Here is a 20,636-nt window from a genome sequence, read left to right as displayed (position 1 = left end):
ATGATATTTTATTAATTTTATTAACGATATTTACCCTTCATGTCAATGTTGATCTATGGACACATAGAAATATTGATGGAAATTTCAACATATCAATGATAATTTATCTAATATTAATATTGATCAAGCTTTTAACTTAAGAAAAGTAAGAGTTGTATCATGGACTGAACTGTACTTAGATCTATAACTTTGAATAAAGAAAAAATCCACATAGTTGTCTCGATTATCGAGATTAATTTGATTTTGGAACTTTTATATTTATTCTATTCTTTTATATTTGAACTTTTGAAATATCTATTATAATTCTCCAACTCGTATCTATATAAACTTGAAGGTATTTATGCATTTGCTATATTCATATTAAATTTGTGAACACAATTGAGTTGAATATAACATTAACAACTAAAATCATAATTATATTTTGAGAGCATATTTCACTAATTAAAATAGACTTTCTAAAGAGTGAAGCAAGAAGAAAACCTTCTATGCTAGAAACTAATAGAAGCATGCCACGTGTCGGTTCGATTTTCGTTATATTTTTGGAAAAAGAAGATTTATATTATTTTTTTCCCCAAAAAGCCCATTGACTTTATTAGGGTTTGAAAGGGAAGGGGAACTGTATTTAAGGGTGTCAAAGGCATGTGACAGAGAAAAAAGAAAATGCAAATGCCATTAAATTCAAATATATCATCTTCTTGGCATTGTCAATGAGGTCGGTTCCTATTTTTTTTTTTTTTTTGGTCGCCGCCACTTTATTATCCTTTTTTGTGGGGGCACAAATGATAAAGAAAAAAACAAAATTCCAATTTATTAGGACAGCAAAATATTTAAGTTTGAATTATTATTTTTATTTTTTTTTTCAATTTTGGTTCATTTTCGTCTACTTTGATTCAATTTTTGTACCTTTAAATGTGAGACAATTTTAATCTTTATTTACAAAGTTTTAACACAATTTTTATACCCAATAGAAAACCTTGAATAAAATTTATGACTGCATTTTAAGAAATTATTTAATGAGGTGGAGTGTTATGCTAAAATTTTCATCATAATAAATGAAATAAAAATGAAAATGAAGAGACTTGTCCCTAAGATAGTATAGTGCCAAGGAGGTGAAGTTTCATGGTGTATCACAAATGGTATTGTGTTTGAGCTCTATAGTTGATCACAGTGGTTGTCTCAGCCCAAACAACGAGTCTCAATTATAGAGATTCATCGACGTAAGCCACACAAATGTATTTTAATTTATGACTTCATGGACAGTAACTTCTAAAGGATGAAATTGAAACTATTTATAGACATTAAAGATGAAATTGAAATATATATATATATATATATATATATTATAGATGCTAAAATATACATTGCTTTCCAAAAAATAGTTTTTCTTTTAAAATTTGAAATAATATATAAAAACCCGATCTAAAATTTTCTTTTAAATAAAATGTCGCATTTTAAACTCATATGAAATATTCACGAATAACTTCCCCAAGTTTTTGTTACTCAAATATTTTTTTTTGTCATTTTTAGTTAAATGATGAGGACAATTAAAAATTAGAAAAAAAAACAAAAAAAGCCCTCTCATTTAACTCAACTTATTTTTTGGACTATATTAAAAATCTTGGAGGGTAAATTTAATGTTGGATTTTCATCACAATCGTAAAGAAAAAAAGTTCTTTTTACTTTTCAAAAGTTTTCATATATATAAAGTAAGATGTGAAAATGGTAAACAATGCATAAGAATCAACCACTATTAGGAATATCCCATAAACAACTTTATACAATTTCTTTGATCTTCTTTTGCTTTTTACTTTTTACTTTTCTTTTCAATAAATAAAATTAAATTCAAAAGCTTACCTTTTCCCCCTCATAATAATCTAAAAATTCTCTCTTTTTTGCGAAAAAACTAGAGTTAATTCAAAATATTAAAGGAAAAGCTAAGAGATGTGTTTGAAGTTGCATTTGGTCTAAAAAAAACTTTCTTACACGATCATCACGTTTGAAGTAACATTGTACCATTTTAAGAAGTTAAAACTAAAAGTACCTAAAGTTCTTCGAGGAGAAAGTATTTGTAGATTACATTTATTGTATAAATATTTGGATTGAAAAATACTTCTAAGGTACCTTTAAGAGTATAAAATCAAACAACAAAGAAGTGTGACAACATTTTTTTCTTTTGTTTCTTTGTTTTTTTTTTGGCTAATAACGCCTCTAAAAAACTACCCAAGTATACTTGAGAAATATATATATATATATATATATATATATGAATAACATTCTTACTCGGTGAATACAATACGAATTGAATTATCTTCCTTAAATTATCTTCCTGTTGATTGTTAAGTTTTTATCTTTATGATTATTGAAAAGAAAAATAAGAGATTGTGATTTTGCTTCATTAAGTTTTTGAATAAACATTATAATCATTTAAGTAACCAATCCACTTTTCTCAAAAAAAATAAGTAACCAATCCACAAAAAGGAATTACTAACAAAAATAAAAATAAAAACAACAATAAATGATATCAATTAATTCTTTGCTTTAGAATGACAACATAAATGTAAAAAAAAAAAAAAGAATGACAACATAACTCAAAAAAAAAAAACGACAACACGAAAGGTAATTTTCCATTAAACAATTAGTTAATCAAAATTCACAGCGAGCATGAACTTAGTGGGGTGGTTAAGGCATTTTGTTATTTTTCTACAAATTGGAGGCTCAATCCCTCACCATACCTTTCTTCTACTAAAACATATATTAATTAATCAATAACAAAATTTAGAGAAAATTTCAAAATTTACCCTAAACTTAACCATGCAAGTCAATTTTTACCCTAAAATTTCTACTGCAATTTTTATCTTATGACTTGATTTATTTTTTCTTTTTTTAAGTACAACATGCGGGGTTAATATCGAACTCACAATCTCTTAGTTAGAAATATATATCAATTATCGTTCAACTATACTTATTTTGGCATCTCAAGACTTGATTTTCTCTATTTAATGTTCGATTCCATTGAAATTGATCATTTCAAAAGAATTTTATGTCACCTATTTAATTGAAATTAGTGAATAATATTTAATCAAATCGAAAGTTTAAGTCAAAATCGTTGACTCACCGGAATAAAAACTTCATTTAATTAATATCAACTCTTGTAAGTTAAATATCAAATTATAACACTATATAATTTATCTAAAAATATTCATGTACATCAATATTTCTATAAAATTAAAAGCCATACATTTTTACTTCTCAGAGAGAGAGAGAAAAAAAAAAAAAAAAAAAACTCTACATTTTCATCCGAATCAATTATTTCGATACTAACTACTGAAAAAAAATCTAAGTAAAATCTCTCCTCTCCTATCTTTCTCTCTGAATAATAACAAAAAGAAAAAGGAAAAAAGCCATTCTTTAACATGGGAATCCACGAACCTCGAGTTTTTGTCCTCAAGGTCATTTCCATTCCCTTAAAACACAAACACACAAATTTCTATGGCTTAAGAAAGATAAATACATTTGCTTCAAATAATAATAATAAAAAAAAAAATATATATATATATATATATAAAATGCCCCAAAAGGGTTTCTCAAACCAAGTACAAAACTAATAAAAAAGAAAAGAAAAGAAAATCCAAAAAAAGGCAAGTTGTTAGTTGTTACCTCTTTTCAACTTTTTGCAGACAAAAAATGCACACAACTCAAAGCTTCCAATGATTCCATTTCCAAAAATCCCTTTTTTGGTTTTTTTTTTAATTTTAAATTAATGTTTTATTGAGATGGGAGCAGCCTTAAAAAGTTTCCAGTTCCTCAGTGTGAAAACTAAACAAAACTTCCACCGATTTCCACCTTCAATAATCACTGTTCCAACGCGATATCCATTATTACAAAAATCATCAAAATAACCAAAACCATAATTTCAATAATAAAAAATAAATTTTTTTTTAATTTCAAATGTGGAATCATTCTGATTCTAAGCTGTCAAAAAGTGGTGTAGTTTTCATACCGATCCATAACGTAACATAAGGTCCCAGATCTATTATGAAAATGTCTATAGAATTATCGGTAAATATTTAAAAAATCATAACAAATAAATATTTCAATCTTTTAAAATGGTTAATATTAATATTATGTTTATCATTAATGATATTTTAGCAATACTTTTTATATTTTGTCAATTTTTTTTGCAATACTATAAAAATGCCCGTTCATTTCAAATATCGAACCGTTTAACCATCAATGAAAATTAAACTCTCTGAATGATCCAAAAAAAATAAATAATATATATATATATATATGTATACGTTCGTGGCTGACATCATGCAACACCCAATCCACGCCCCCATGTCTTCTGCTTTTTACCCATTGTTTCCCCAACACGATTTAAAATAATAATAATAATAGTTCAGTCTCAAACTAAAAATTTTGGTCTTTTGGCCGCTTCATTAAATCTTAATGCAATAGAAAATTCTAATGACCAGCCAAAGAAAACCAATGGACTGATTCCATTTAGGAGTTTTATTTTTATTTTTTAATGGTAATGTATGTTTCAATCCCTAAATTTTGAAAGGATTCAATTACGCTTCTAAATATTAAATTGTGATCTTACACGGTTCTTACCATTTACAAAGTGATGGGATAACATGTTCGATAAACGTTTTTTGATTTGACAAGATGAGAAACAAATAGTAAAAGAAAGCAAATAAAATTTCCACAATCCATAAAATAGATTTAAACGAGATTATATTGCACATACCACTTCCTTTTACATTGTCATATCATCATTTTAGAACTACATTAAATCACAATTAAAAGTTAAAAAGACAATAAAAACATTATAAAATTTGGAAAACAAACGGACAACTATCATATTGTGCCGAGTAAATTGTAAATTTACCAAAATAATTCTTTCCACCATTTTAGAATAAAATTTTAATCAATCCAGAACAATCGTCCTTTACAAACGCTACACAAACACTGTTCTGAAAAATCAATATTGAAAACAGAAACAGAAACACATCATCGACCTCGACCTCAACCTCAACCGAGTCGATCGACCCGAAAAGATTAAAGCAGTAGAATCTAAGAAACGTAACAAAAACAGGCACACAAAACTTCCTACTACATCATCAAACCTCATCCTAGATATAGGCATAAATTCTACAATGGTTGTTATGCATATGGGGGAGTATATCTGAAAGTGTAGGTGCGAACAGGGGAGAAGAGAACAGAACCCACAAATAAAAAGGTTCATTTTTTGACAATGACAACAAAGGAAAATTTTGAATGGCCTAAATTCAAAAGGGTATGGATCAGGACGGTACTGCCAATCAGGAATATGGATTCTCTGCCAATGATGAAATTCGAGGGTCGTGAAAACACTTACGAGTCTTCTACTGAGGTGGCAGCAAGCTGAATTCTGCGCTGATGAACATCCCAATTGTAAACACGGGCTATAGTCACCTGCAACAGTCGAAATGTAACAAACTGGTCATTAACCATGCACAGTCTTCTTTTTTATCATAAAACAATTATCACCTATGTATATTATGCAATGCACTCGATGTAACAAAATCATGTTAATTAAAGAGAAAAATTCATTTCAAATTATGGTTAAGTTACAAGTTTGGTCCTTTCACTTTGAAAGTTGCGACTAATAAGTTTTTGAACTTGAAAAAATATCTAATAGTCCTCTCAAATATCATGATGTGTCTAATAGATCCCTAAATTTTAAAGTGTCTAACAAGTCTTTCAACTTTCAAATTCATATTCAGTAGGTTCCGGAGAATTAAAAAATCTTATAATAAAGTTCTATTAGATAAAAAATTGAAAGTTTTAACACCTATTAGATACAAAATTCAAAGTTCAAGAATTTTGTTAGTCACTCTTCAAAGTTCAAGGACCTGTTAGACAAAACATAGAAAGTATGGGAATTTAATAGACACATTTTAAAGTTCAGAGAGACTTGACACAGATCTCAAAAGTTCAAAGACTGAACTGATAATTTGACCTTAGTTTTTTATAATATTGATATCGACTACCAACAACGAAATGATAAGATGTGAGACAACATTGAATGATGACCCAAAAATTATTTACTTAAGATCATATGACTTTTGAATGAGAATAAAGAAATATATTTGACTGTGAAAAGACGCTCACTGACTGGTTGAAATTTATAGGGGTCCTTACCTGGGTTATCGTCACCTGGTCCCTCAAAAACTGTAGATCAGCGACAAGAACTCCCAAGCTTTCTTTAGCATTATCCAGATTCTTCTTTAGGAGGGCTGTGGCCTGCACCAACAAACGTGAAAACAGCCATAACTAGTGTCCTTTATTCCAAAATTGAATAAGAAATGGAGAAAAATTAAAGGGAATTTTCTTAGAAGTATCTAAAACCTCTTCACGTGAATAATCCAGCATGACATTTGCACCAAGCCATAGACAAACTGAGTCAGTTTCCTCAATGCGAGCCCGGGAAAATATGCCTTCAGAGATCTCAAAATCTGCTACAAGTGGCTGTGCATGATAGCTAAAGATAAACAGATTGCTTAAGAAAACTAAAGTTTAAGCTGATAAAGAAGAGAGGAAATCCCGTAACTTAATAAAGCTCTTGAAAATAATGAATCTTTAAAAGGAGAAATTTATACTCCAAGAAAAAATCCATAAACTATCTGCTTAGTTGAGGTTATTTGACAATGGCAACGATGGGACCACCGAATCTATATCTAAATTATAGTCCAACACTATGAATTCAGAAATTAATAATTTTCCAGTAGCCCAAGTAGATTCTTATGTTTCCAACCTGTGAATTTAAACTTTTAAAAATAATGTTAAAACCTGAGTGTTCAGTCTCATTGGAAGGGAGTAGGATGCGCATATGAAATTGATAAAATTCAGAAAGTTCCCCAAATTAAAGGTTATCCAGGTTAACAGATGGATGTAATTTGAGCAACTGATTTTTTTCCCTCTTTTCTTTTCTGCAGGAAATCATATGGGAATACCGGAATAGCACAGCAAATGGAGGCAGGAAATGGGCATCCATTTATGAGTCCAACAACGTATCACCAAACCGTATGGTGTAAGATTAGAAGTTGGATACCAAATGGTAAAACAACTCAATCAACACCAGGAGAACATGAACATTTCTCAAGTAAACTTATTAATTTACGTCAGCAATGTAGTGACATGAATACAATCTATGATATGAGTCTTAAAAATAATGTACTTATAGCCCGAGGTATACTGAAGTTCAATAACTCTATGGGGCTTAAAGTATGATGGCAAAAGGTAAAAAGAAAAAAGAAAAAAAAACGAGTTGCACACTAGAAAAATAAAAATAAAAACTTTGTAACATATAAAAACATAGTATTATTTTTTAGAGAGAGGAAAGGACAAAAATTTAAGAGAGAAAAGTTAGGGAGGGAGACATAAAAACATAGTATTATGAAAATTATAAGGCCTCATTAAGAGATTGTTTAAAGATACAGGCTTTAGGCAACTTATCTTCCTATTTCTTTTTTTTAAAGAAAAAAGATTAGAAAATAAATATTAAGAATATATATATATATATATATATATATATATATATATATATATATATATATTTGAGGCATGCACCTTGCTTCAGGAGAGCAAGCGCCCCTGGGCAAGCCTTTCAAAACGATGCTTAAGACTAAATTTCAATATGAAATAATACTATAAATGCAATTCATTTACTCGATTTGAAACCAACATCTCTAAGTTGGTACGAATAATCACCACCATAGAAGCCAGGAAGACGAACCTCACCAGTGGCCGAGTCCTTTTTAGCCTGTAACATAGCAACTATATCCAAACACTTTCGTATGTCTGGGATCTTTGCCTGGAAAAGGAAAAAACAGATAGTGGGTGATAGTACCACAAGCAATATTTATGGTAATATAAAACTCAAGTAGCTGCAACTGCAAGTTTCATTACCATATAGGCCATTCAACAATGAGAAAAAATTAAATGTTCCCTTGACTTCATAATCAAATACAAGCTATACTTTTTCTAAGATTGTAGAATCTCATACGTTATAAGGAGTCTGCATAACAATGAGACACATAACATATTCATTAATTCAACATGTATGGGTTATACACATGCCATGTACCTTAGATTAGCCATGAGCATGCTTTTTAGCCTTTGTATTATTGAATATTAGTAATCTAATTTATGGGCTCATAAAAGTAATTCATGTTATCCGTCAATAAACACTAGAGAACTCAAATTCCATTTTTCTTAATCTAATCATTCATTGTTCAGAATATCCTGATGCCTAGTGTCATCAATTGTTTAACTTAAACCCTGATTATATTTAATAATGTGATGAACAAAAACATGTAATATTTCATTCAGCGTGAAAAAATGAACATACACAACAAATATTTGGAAAAACAGAAAACCACGATTAAAAATAGAAAGGAAAAGACCTGAAGTTCCCTTTGTTGAGCAAGAAGTTTCATCTCAACTAACTTGTATTGCTGAAGTCTGCATGAGAAAATTGCATAAAATTAAAAAAAAAAACGGGGTTAATAGACATATACGAATATCTTCCAATTGAACAATTGGAGATTTATTTGCTAAACAATCTGCTAATAATTTTCATTTTCCACGCGTTTAAGATTAAATCCCACTTTAAACGCAGAGGTAGCTCCAATATTCGCATCAAGTGCCCAACAACAACGATCTAAGACATCTAAACTTATGCATGTATAGCTCTAGGGATTAATAGACTTAAAGTGTCGAGAAGCTAAAAATGAGGGCTCTAATCCAGTAGGCTTCAATAATAATGCAATTCCAAAAAAACTACAGCTAAAGAGATTCTAGAAAGTCCAAGACTCCAATACACTCCCAGCCACTAGAAACTCGTAAAGTTCCAGAAAATTGAAGTTGCTATACCACGACTAGTATAGATAAACAAAAAATTCGAGTTCGCTAATACATATACCAACTCCTCAATATCTTGATTGCATCCTACAACTTATAATTTACGCGCTAACAAGACTTCTAAGTGCCAGAACACGATGATGAAGAACACATCAAAACAGTCTAACAGATCACTACATGTAACAGAGAGCGGTACACATTTTAAAAGCATCAAGTAGACGGGAACTACATCGTCATTTCCAGATTCGAATCAAGTCAAAAGAGAAAGAGAGAGTACCGCTCTTGGAGAAAAGCAAGGGCGGAGTTAACATCGAGGCCTAACTGAGAGAGATAGGTACGAACATCCTCCACGAACTGAGCCGCCGGAATTCCTCTTCTGTCAGTCACGACCGCGCCGGAAGAAGAAGAAGAAGACGACGATGCAGAATCCATTCCGATTGGAAAAACCCAAAACCCCCGCAAATCAAACCGATCTTTGAATTTTCTTTTCTGTTTTCTGCAAAATGAGATTCAACGCTCCAACATCGACGAAATATGATGATACAAAACGACGTCGTGGAGATATGTCTGCAAGTTCAAATGTCGGGCCCAATTTCTAAATGGGCCGAAACTATTTGGGCTTGGGCTGCCACTACAAGAAAGATTTTAGTTTTGGGCTGAGGACCCAATGGATCAGGTTTTGGGCTTGGATAGTTCCATATCTAACATAAGTTTCAATATATTTCTCAAAAAAGATAAAAAATAATTTCAAAATTTGTTCGAATTCTACCATCACAGGTCCTTTTCTTTTAAAAAAAAAATAAAAAATCATGTTTTCATCTTTCTATAAGTTGGAGGCAATTGGAAGAAATATGTTTGATTTGTTAAATAAATTTTAAAAGCTAAGTGAAATATAATGACGTAGGGAAAAGTGGGTCAATTTAATTAAAGTTTAGGTGAGTCGACATAGCTAGTTAATAAAGATTGAAAAATTGTATCTCAAAAAAATTGAGAAATTGACTAACTAACGGTGATTGAAAACTTAGACCGACACTAAATTAAATCATAGCATTCTCAAATTTAAAATCATATCAAATCACATTCATCAATTTCTAACTAATCAAACCAACTTGCATCCCTAATTACATTCACATTACTTTTTCCAAATTTCTAAGGAGGTCTCACCCTATGTAGACTTCCGCATTATTTTTTTAATATGAAAAATATGAGAATGAATTTGTATTTCACCTATAATAAACTACCATGGTTCAAATAGTCGGGTATCACTATCTCCCTTATTTAAAATGTAATATTTTTATAAAAAGATTAAAGTAATTAGAAATGACCAAAATGCCACTAATATTACATATTTAAAAAAGGTCATTTTCACAATCCACTTAGATTCTAGAAAGATGGGGAAAGAGAAACCAAGATTCATTGTATTTAATGAAGTTTGGAAGTTGGAGAGTCATAATCTCTATAGTCTAACAACAAATGGGGAAGAAGATAAGAAATAAACAACCACAATTTAACAAAGGTTTTCATTTATTATTATTGTTTCCTTTTTGGTGATTAGTTTTTGGGTCAATTCCAAAAGTATTGAGAGATTTGATGCAAAACCATCCAACAAAAATTTTTCAGAAAAAAAAAATCAAAAAAATGGCAAGATCCTTTGACAATGGCATACAACCATTCAATTTTTTTTTTTGGTTAAGATAATATGGAAAAAGAAAATTAAATGACCACATAATTACTTTTTCCCCAACAACAAATTTGAGGACACCTCAACCAAATCCCATTCTAAACTACTTTAGGTGGGAGGGAGATATGTCTTTTGATTTAACATTACTTAGTTTTCAATAATAATAATAATAATAAATATTATTATTATTATTATTTTTTCTTCTACTTTCAAAATATCTATTTTTGGTTCTTATACTTTTAATTTGTGTCTCTTTTGACCATACACTTTCTAAACGTTTGTTTTGATCTTTATACTTTTAAAAAGTGATCCTTATGGTGCATTCGTTTTATTTTTCTCTCATTTTTTCGATCACAGTTTTTAACATGACATTACACTCAATAAATTTTCTAAAATGTGTTCATAATTTTATATTAAAAGTTATGTTGTGTAGAATTTGTATTAAAATTGTGCAACAAAGACTAAAATAATAACTTACAAATCAAAATAGACATTTTAAAGGTAGGAGTGTTCAAAAAATGGAGTATCCCTAACAATCCAGACAATTGGGTTGGGTTGGGTTACAAATTTTTTTTGTTTGGGTTGGGTTGGTTTTTTTCTAAAGATGAAATATTGGTTCAGTTTTTGATTTGGGGAATTTTTGGTCAGTTCAACCCTAACCGAACTCTATATTAGAACTTTTTATATATATATATTTCTAGGGTTTGTCGCATCCCCCTTCCTATTTGCCCTCCACCTCTGTTTCGTCTTCCTCAACACCGCCACCGCCACCTTTTCGGATCTCTGCATTGCCCTCTTCTCCGACAACCCCTCCTCCTTCCTTTTCATGCTCACTTTCATCCCCTTCGTCATCTGCCTCTTCGTCATGTTCTTCCTCCGAGAGATCCACCCCCACCATATCGTTGCAGCCAAAGTTCAAGAAGAGGAGTTCAACTACTTCGCCATCTTCAATGACCCCTTCATTGTCGTCGCTCTTTATTTATTGGGCTTCAATTTGATTTAAAACTCAGACAAAGTTCTCTCCCAGATTTTCTCTGTCGATTGCTAATTCTCCCAGATTTTCTTGTATGCCCTCGTCTCCCTTCCCCTCCCTCTCAACCCAGCGACCCAACCCAATCAATCCAAGAATATAAGGATTGGGTTACAAATCAACTTCGATTCTATCACGTATATGAACCAATCAACTTGAAAGTTCGGGTTGGACCAAATAAAAACATCTCTAATCCGACCCGACCCAACCCGTGAACATCTCTATTTAAAAACATAGGAATTAAAATAAACAAAAATTAAAAGTACACATAAACAAACATTTCGAAAGCATAATAACTAAAATAAATTTAAAAAAATGAAATTTTGGAGATCAAAATAGTATTTCAACCAAATATTTTAAAATGGATCATTTATTAAAATAAGAAAAAGAAAATTAACCTAATCACCATCTAGATCTATGTATTAATGATAGCTAGGCTATGTAAGTAGGTTGCTTTTAGGCTTCATCACTAAATATTATTCAATAATATCTCTCTTTGTATTTACTTATTTGGATGATCGATTGATGGAATCATGGGTATTTAGAGAAAAATGATATATTTTTTCCAATATATCATTGGTGTTGAATTATTTTAAAATTTTAATATTATCACATTATTTAGTACTGCAATTCGTCCTCATAATTTTTTTTTCGTTTTCTTTCAAGATTTATGGCTAGTCGTGGGTGTTTTTTAGCTGAAATAGACTATTTTTCTGAGTTCTGATTTTATTGACTTAATTGAATTCGAATATTTAGTTGAGTTTGGAAATTAATTTTCATCTAATTGATTTTATGACTCGGTTCAAATATTGTCATGATTGAGGAAGATGACTTTTTTGACTAAGTTATCATCAAATAATTTAGATAATACATTGGCTGCTTGAAAAAGTGGATCAAACAAATCAATTTTTGAAGGAAATCCCGCAAGTTCTTTGAGCTCAATTAGGGCTAATATATATATATATATAGTGTGAATGATACTCGCTCTAGGTAAGTCCAAACTCTATGATACGGTAACTATTTACTTAACCCTGATTCCGCTGAATTTGAAGCTTTGCCTTGCACGTGATTCAGAAATGATTGGTGACCAACTAATTCGTATAAAAACGAAAAAAATCACATAAAGTTGAACATCTCGACGAGAATAGAATATGCCTGATTAATTTTTTTACTACTATCGTATAGGACTTCATTATATGATTAAAAAGCAATATTACTCCTAACAGTATAAAGGTAATCAAAAACCGAGGGAATCTAGCTCTAACCTAACTTAGCATCTAAGCATGTTAAAAGATGAACACATTACTCAACCCAAGTTAAATAAAGTAAAAGTAGGATAGTGAAGGACTAATATAGGTACGGGTCATGATTGTTTGGTTGTGTCTACAATTTCATCTCTAAATAACTGTATAAACTCGATCGACCTTCCGAGCTAGGCTACTTTAACTAGAATTAGCTTCTAATTAGGAATTAAAAATCCTAGCCATTGTGACATTAACTCTAGTGATGTGATTCTTTTCCTTGAGGTAGAATCTTGGTCCATGTTACAACAAGTTCTCTTGTCTATATGATCAATTTACTTTGAGTCGATTCATAATTAATGTAACTAAATTACTATAATTGATCTTATGAACCTCTAAATTTTCCTCAACTTTGGGTTAACTAATTTTGGGATAAAATGAGAGGTGTTATCTTTAAACTTGTACTTATATAACGACACTGTGTTAACTAATTTTTATGAAAATGACACTTCTAATTCTTTAGTCACGTTTACATTATTGTGTCATAACTTCGAGAGTCGAAATTAAAGGATTATGATCTTGAACACACATTATGAATATATGAAAGCATCAAGTCGAAATTAAATGATTATGATCTTGAATACACATTATGAACATATGAAAGCACCCTAGAAAATTTTGGTAAAATTTTAAGAAATGAAATCGAAATTTCCAAAAAAAAAAAAAAAAAATTCAAAGAAACTTAAATATCAAAGACTAAATTATATATTTAATCAAGGTTTCAAATATAGAGCTTGAAAATTGGGGTTGGAATTAGGTTAATATATCAATTTTAACAGAAAATATCGAGATCCTAATTTTAGTGGAGAATAATCCATAAATATTTATCCCAATAAATATATTTCTTAAAAAATCGCAAAAGTCTAAAATTAGACATTTTTCTCAAATATTTTTCAATATCTTTTAACATTTAGTATAATAAAAATATCGATTTTAACGGGAAAACCATTTGACCCCTCCACGTGGCCTTTATGACCCTTTCAAATTCTCTCTCTTCTTTCTTTTTCTCTCTCTACTTTTTTTTTCATAAAGATAAAGAAAAATAAAAAATAAAAGAAATTAAGATGTCGTTTTCTTGAGGTTTTGGCTTTATTGGTGGCCTCACCTCACATGGTGGCAGCTCAAATGGAGAAAAGAAAACGCATAAAAAGACAAAAGGGTTAGAAATGGAAATTAGTGGGATGGTTTTGCTTACGTGGCATGAGCAGGAGAGAGAAAGGGTCCCACGTGTTGGCCTCGGGCATGACATGTCACATGCACCTTCATCATTTTCCCAAATTAGTATTAAAAAAGTAAGTAATGGTAAAATTAGCATCTATTTAAGATTTATTAATCATGCTTTAATGATGATAATGAGTACTTTTTTATTTTATCGATTTTAAATTAAATACGTACTTTATACTCTAGTTCATTTTGGTCTAGATAATTTCAAAATATCTATTTGGTCTATGTATATTTAATTTTTGTACTTTTAAAACGTCTGTTTTAAATTTTTTACTTTTAAAAAGTGACCATTTTAACCTCTTCGTTTTCATTTTCATATCATTTATTTTGATCATAATTTTAGTGCGAAGCTTCTCTCATGAAATTTTTTGAAATGTAGGCATAAATTTGTATACAAGAATTTTAATTGTATATAAAATTTGTGTTAGAATTTTGTAAGGATGGATTGAATTGGTCACGTTTTAAAAGTAGAACAACCAAAATGAATATTCAAAATATAGTGACAAAATTAACAAAAGGAAAATATAAAATAAATCAAAGCGAAAAGTAGAGAAAAAAATAACATTGAAACCCAATTTATTTTATATATGATTTGTTCATGGGTCTAGATATTGGGAAAACCATAGTATAGGTTTGTAGAAAAAGGATAATAATGAATAATCGATTAACATGTATCCAATAAAAAAGTATTATTTTCTTAAGACAATTTTGTTCCGTACTGAGAAATCGTACAAACTAAACACTACTATATAAGCATTCAACATTTGTGTTCTTTATTTTTTATTTTTAAAATAACTTTATTCATAATTTTCAATCGTATATAAGTTAGGACAATACATATTTATTACATGAGGTATTTCGACGTAAGCAAAAATCAAAAAATCATATGTCAACTTTAGTATAGCTCAACTGATTAAGGTACGACTAAAAGATCACGGCTCCAAATCCCCACCCCCACATGTTGTGCTAAAAAAAAGAGCATGTTTGTTTCTGGTTTTATTTCTAAAAGATAAATAAAAATATTATTTTATCATTTTTTTACTTATAAGATGCATAAAAAGTATTAAAAAATAAATATAAAATAAAATTTTGGATATTTAACTTTTAAATAAAATGTTTACTTTTTTTCAATTTAAAATTTTAGAGAACGATAGAAAAATTTGCCCAAAATATTTATGCTTCTTTTTCAATAATGGAAAAAACAAGAAACAAAAATCAGTTACCTGATTCTATCTTTCTTATTAAATAAATAACAAACAGAGAAATAAGAACTACGTTATTTTGAATCCAACCAAATAGATAATTACCTAATAAACCTCAATCTCATTTGTTTAAGCAAAACTAACAAGTAACAAGTCAACATTCTCTAAACAAAATAATAATAAAAGATATTAAAAATATTTAAATTTAGGCAACTTGGTATCGCGTGGTATGCTAGATCAAGATGTTGACAGTTGACACTTCCCAATTTTTTCTTATTTTATTAAAAATTATTTGAATGGATGACCGAGTATTGCGTGGAAATGGTGGAGTTGCTTATATAATAAATTTGAAAATATTTCAAAAGTTAGGGTCAAATTTGTCTATATTTTACGGTCGGTTTAGAAGGATGTAATGATTTTTCCTAATATCAAAATATCTCTAATATATAATTCAGAATTCGAATCTATAATCTTTACTTTAAACTCCGTGATTAAATCAAAATATGAAATTATTTCTTCAAACACATCATTTGTTAGTCATCACAATTACAATCCTATTCAATTTCTCGACACGATTAGCCAAACTTCTAAAACTACCGTGTTCACCTTACCGACATGAATCCCGCCTTGTATTTGTGATATAGTATCATGTAAAAATATAGAATACTAAAATTTACAAAAATGGCCATTGTCAACATCGCTCACACGTTGCAAAACAGTCCAAAAGAAGTATAAATATACAAAAGGGCACAATTTTATGGGTATTTATATAAATTACAAAGCTTCCATAATTCCCAAACAAACTGATGGCGACCACCTAAGGAAAGCGCCCGTGTGCTTTCACCCTTCCGATGGCGAGTGCGAGACCCTCGACTACTACTTTTCATTATCCCACATCCACATGGCTGTCTAATTTAAGAGCATTTAATTTTTTTTTTATCAAAAAAAAAAATTATATTTTTATCGGTACTCGACGGTCACGACCATTCATTGTACTTGTCGAGTCAACTCTTTTGGAGAGAGATATCATGTGGGTCGGTATGTGTCACTCAAGTTTACTTACAAGTTTATCCTCTTATATTTACTTTTCACTCTCTAAAACTGATAAATAAAGAGTATATATATCATTTGTATATATCGATTCTACTATCGTGATTTGATGTCCTTGTAAAGCGTGACTTCATAAAGTCTATGGTGTTTGGTAATGAGTCGGTGAACTATTGAAAGCCCTTGACAAACCTACGACGTGTTTGTTCGAGAATGAAGTTTCAAATCTAAATATTTTGAGTAAAGACGGATTCCACATAATTTAATATGCATATCTTGATCTATTAAGGATCTCACGTTAATAAAAGAATGGACTTTATATATGTTTATAATAGATAAGGACTACTTCTTTCATTGTCAATTGGTTTTGAGATGGAACTCATGAATATTGATACGGCCATCATTTAAGCTCTTAAATCTCTCGAACTAAACATGACTCATTATAGAAATAAATCCACCGTACCCATAGCTCTTTTTGATCGTGGCCTTTAAATTAATATATTTAATTATGACAAGTCGATAAAGAAAAGTAGTAATATAATCAACCTTTAATTATTTGTTTTACATGTAAAACGCTCAATATTTCTAAATCCTATCACCTTTAGTTTTCTTTATCCATGTGCTCGCAATTTGGAAAAGAATACAATCCACGTCACTTTATTTTTCTTTATCCATGTGCTCCCAATTTGAAAGAACCACAATCATATAGATTTAACATCATGTACAAAAAACAAAAACAAAACACAACGACAAAGAAAATGGACTTGGAGCCAAATTTTGCTTGTGAAGAAAAAAACAAGGCAAAATATCTAAATCCTGGTTTCTTAAATTACTAGGTTTATCTTCATATTTTAACCTTAGCTACGATTTGACCATTATACTTTTTACAGTGGTTTCAATATATTTACCATTAGTGAAGAATGATAGAAATCTAGCTACCATTTGGCCAAGTGATTTAAGTGATTCAACTCCAAAATAAGGGGCAAAATTATCGAATGAACTCCAAAACACGATTAATCCTGGTCTCCCGTCTTTCAAAACTTCCATACCGCCAATTTAATATAGAAAGTCAAAGCTAAAAATTGGGTTAAAACTATATATATAAAAATTATGCCAACCAAACATAGATTAGATAAGATGCTTATTACTATCACGAAACCAAATCGTCCATCAGGCGATCTCTGTTCGATCTATACGACGGGAGGCAAATTTGTTAGTCCATTGGTGGCTAAGCACTTTATGTGAGGAGAAGAACATAGGAACTGGCGTTTGGGTTTCTCCGATTTTCCTTCGTGGCTTACGGGTGTAGTTGTTTCTGTTTAGTTTTTCTGAAGTTACTTTGATTTTCAAAACAAAAAGAAAAAAAAAAAAAGAAAGAAAGAAGAAAGAAAACAAACCATGTTTTGATCCCACAGTCATAATTAAATTATTGAACTAAAAAAAAACTACAGCAACTCTACATTTTAGATTTTTAAAAAAAAATGATATTGCGCTTTGGACAGATACTGGAAAGCTGGGGGAAAGGGGAAAGGACTAACTTTTGTGGGATGAACCCCATGATTTGATCGATAGAAGTTCGATCTTCATGAGTAAGGAATCAAAATAACAGAGCCCAAATTCAGTATTCACGCGCAAAATAAAAATTCGAATGAACTCCATGATATTTGATCGATAGAACATTTTCTGAATTCAATTTTCATATATCCAGATTTTCCATACTGAAATTGTAAAAATATAGTAAGAATCGCATGCAGCAAATACAAGAAATCGATATATATATATATATATATATTTGACAGGAAATTACTTGCAGAAGAGAGAATAGAATATGAGAGAAAATGGATTTTCTTCTCTTTTTTTTTTCTGGGAAGAGAAAACTGAGAGAGAAAAGTGGACGAGGCATGATGGTGTGTGCCAAAGAGTGGTTTTATGAGGAGGTAGGTGATGGCGAGATAGAAGAATCGGTACCAGAAGAAGAACCGGAAACCAAATTGGCTATGGCGTTCATAACTCGGATCTGCATCTCCAGTGCCGCTATGTAATCGGTTGCTTCATCCAGAATCACCGGCAGCGGTTGCTTCCGGCAGCCGGGAACCAGACGGCCGAGAAGACGGACTTTTCTCTGTACGGTCGGTAGTCCCTTCCCTCTCAACCGCAAAACGCTCACTCTCGGCTTCTTATTCGTTCGGCTGTTTCCGGTCCCACGCGGCTTCTGCCGATTCTGCTTTCTGAACTTCAGCTTCAGACGGTTCCTCAAGATTGCTCTGCTCCACCTACTTCTCCCTTTCGCTGTCATCGCCAGAACCGTATCGGCCGCCTCCCGGACCTCTCGGCCCCGCCGCGGCGTCTCGTTCGGAGCCGATGCGGAAGGAGCTGGACTGATCCTGACTTGACTCAAGGCGCGCAACAGCTTCGATGAGTAAACTTGATGCTGCGCTTGTGATTTCCACTTGATGTGACGATCCTGATCTTGTCGATCTTCTTCTCTACCCGATTTCTTTTTCTTTTTCTTTCTGGACGAATCACGCGATCGCTCAGAACTCGCCGCAGGATTCAGAATCAGAGACGACGCCATCATTAATAACCACAATACACCGATCCGAATTCAAGATATTATTCTCACTGCCGTAACTACCAAATCTTTTTTCAAAAAGATTCCGGAACGAAATTCCCTCTCCGAATGCCGCACGCACTACTCTTCCTCACCTCACAGATTCCTCCGAAGCTAGAACAGATCAAATCCTCCTTAAAAACAAACCAACAGAAACGTAAATCGATCGGTTCGTCCACAAAAAAACACACGCAATTCCGTTACGGTTCATTTAAAACAGAAACCAATCAAACACGCAACCACACAATCAACAAAAATAAGATCAAACAACCAGAGCAAATCCAAAGAAGGTCGAACAATCAAGTGAATCAACATCAATAGATGAAATCCAAGGGAGTAAAAGCAGTAGATGAACAAAGAACAATCAATGACGCACGAATTACAATAAGAAGTACAGGAACAACGGAGAAAATCCTATAAGATCGATACCTTTCACGGCGATTCAGAGAGAAACGAATCCAAATTCGAAGCGATCGAGCAACGACGATGACATAATTCAGAGGAGAACGGTGGCGAAGAGAGAGGAATTAGGAGAAACGGAACGGAGTTTGTTGAGGAAAGCCGACTGTGAAGTGGGGAGAGAAAGCGGGAACGGTGGAGAGAGGGGTTATAAAGGGGATTAAAAAGATAAGAGCAGAGTTATGATTCTCATTAAAACCACATTTCTTTTATTATTATTATTATTATTATTATTATTATTATTATTTTATGTGTGCTAAATTTGGGCTAAATTTCAAATATATATATGATCTCTTAATCTGTCATTTCGCCGACATGAGTTTAGTTCAGAACTAATTTGCACATATGTCTTTAACGAAAAAAATTATGAGTTCAAATCCTCCACCCTCACTTGTTGTATTAGAAAACTAATAATAATAAAAAAAAACTTTACCGTTCCAAAAATACCCGTCAATACTACCTTTCACATTTCATAAACTTTTTAAAAGTACATCTTGATCAAACATCTCAACTAATACTTTGAATGAAAACTTGATGTGACAGAATTTAAAACGACGTAAAAATCAATATAGAAGTTTTTGTTTGGATTAAGTTTGAAAAGAGGGAGAACAAAATCAAATTATACTTAATTTTGTCCAAATCTCTCAATTTACTCAATCTAGGTAAACTACACCTTAATTTTTCATGCAGTTTCAAATTCTATCGCACCAACTTTTGATTCAAAATATTAACTGATATTTACTAAACGATACTTTTGAAAGGTTTATAAAAGGTTAAAAGTAATATTGACAGACTTGGGAAAGATAGAAATATTTTTAATTTTTAAAATAACGTGGAAAATTTAAAGTTATTCTTGTAATTTTTAACCTTTTAATTTTATTTCACTGGTTCTAATTTTATTTATATTGTTTAAATTTTCCCTCTTTCATTTCAGCTCCCATCCGGCCCATCCCACACACCTTTGACTTGACTTTTAGCGGTTTGGCCCATTGTGGGTGCCCGCGCTGCCCGAGCTGCCCGGCCACTTCGTTCTGCTTCTGCCTTAAGTATGCCTTCGGTGACAAACCTTTTTAGCCACTACGCCGCGCTGCACGTGGCCCCATGCCCCACTGCTGCCAGATCCCCCATCAAACTTCCACTTAATCTCCGTTAAATTACCATTTTAGCCCCCAAT

At 31.3% G+C, this 20,636-nt stretch overlaps 1 protein-coding gene and 1 pseudogene across 2 annotated transcripts; both read right to left on the bottom strand.

Annotated features, from left to right (window-relative positions):
- Positions 1 to 4,886: 4,886 nt before the first annotated feature.
- PFD3 (prefoldin 3) lies at positions 4,887 to 9,423 on the bottom strand. Its single transcript, XM_022282608.2, has 6 exons — positions 9,185 to 9,423; positions 8,451 to 8,508; positions 7,781 to 7,858; positions 6,394 to 6,513; positions 6,187 to 6,288; positions 4,887 to 5,457 (listed from the first exon to the last, which is right to left on the bottom strand). The coding sequence occupies exons 1-6, from the start codon at positions 9,337 to 9,339 to the stop codon at positions 5,377 to 5,379; spliced, it is 594 nt and encodes a 197-aa protein (XP_022138300.1). The 5' UTR covers positions 9,340 to 9,423; the 3' UTR covers positions 4,887 to 5,376.
- Positions 9,424 to 18,150: 8,727 nt separating this feature from the next.
- LOC111009359 (transcription factor bHLH147 pseudogene) lies at positions 18,151 to 19,623 on the bottom strand (annotated as a pseudogene). The gene is made up of 2 exons (XR_002601220.2): positions 19,433 to 19,623; positions 18,151 to 19,137 (listed from the first exon to the last, which is right to left on the bottom strand). The product of XR_002601220.2 is annotated as a transcription factor bHLH147 pseudogene (transcript).
- Positions 19,624 to 20,636: the final 1,013 nt, after the last annotated feature.

This window comes from Momordica charantia (genome assembly GCF_013281855.1).
Source record: "Momordica charantia cultivar OHB3-1 chromosome 5 unlocalized genomic scaffold, Mcharantia_2.0 BLBB01000005.1, whole genome shotgun sequence".
In the NCBI taxonomy this organism is placed as follows: domain Eukaryota; kingdom Viridiplantae; phylum Streptophyta; class Magnoliopsida; order Cucurbitales; family Cucurbitaceae; genus Momordica; species Momordica charantia.
The sequence above is the reverse complement of the archived record's forward strand: the minus strand, read 5'-3'. Positions and strand labels throughout refer to the sequence as shown.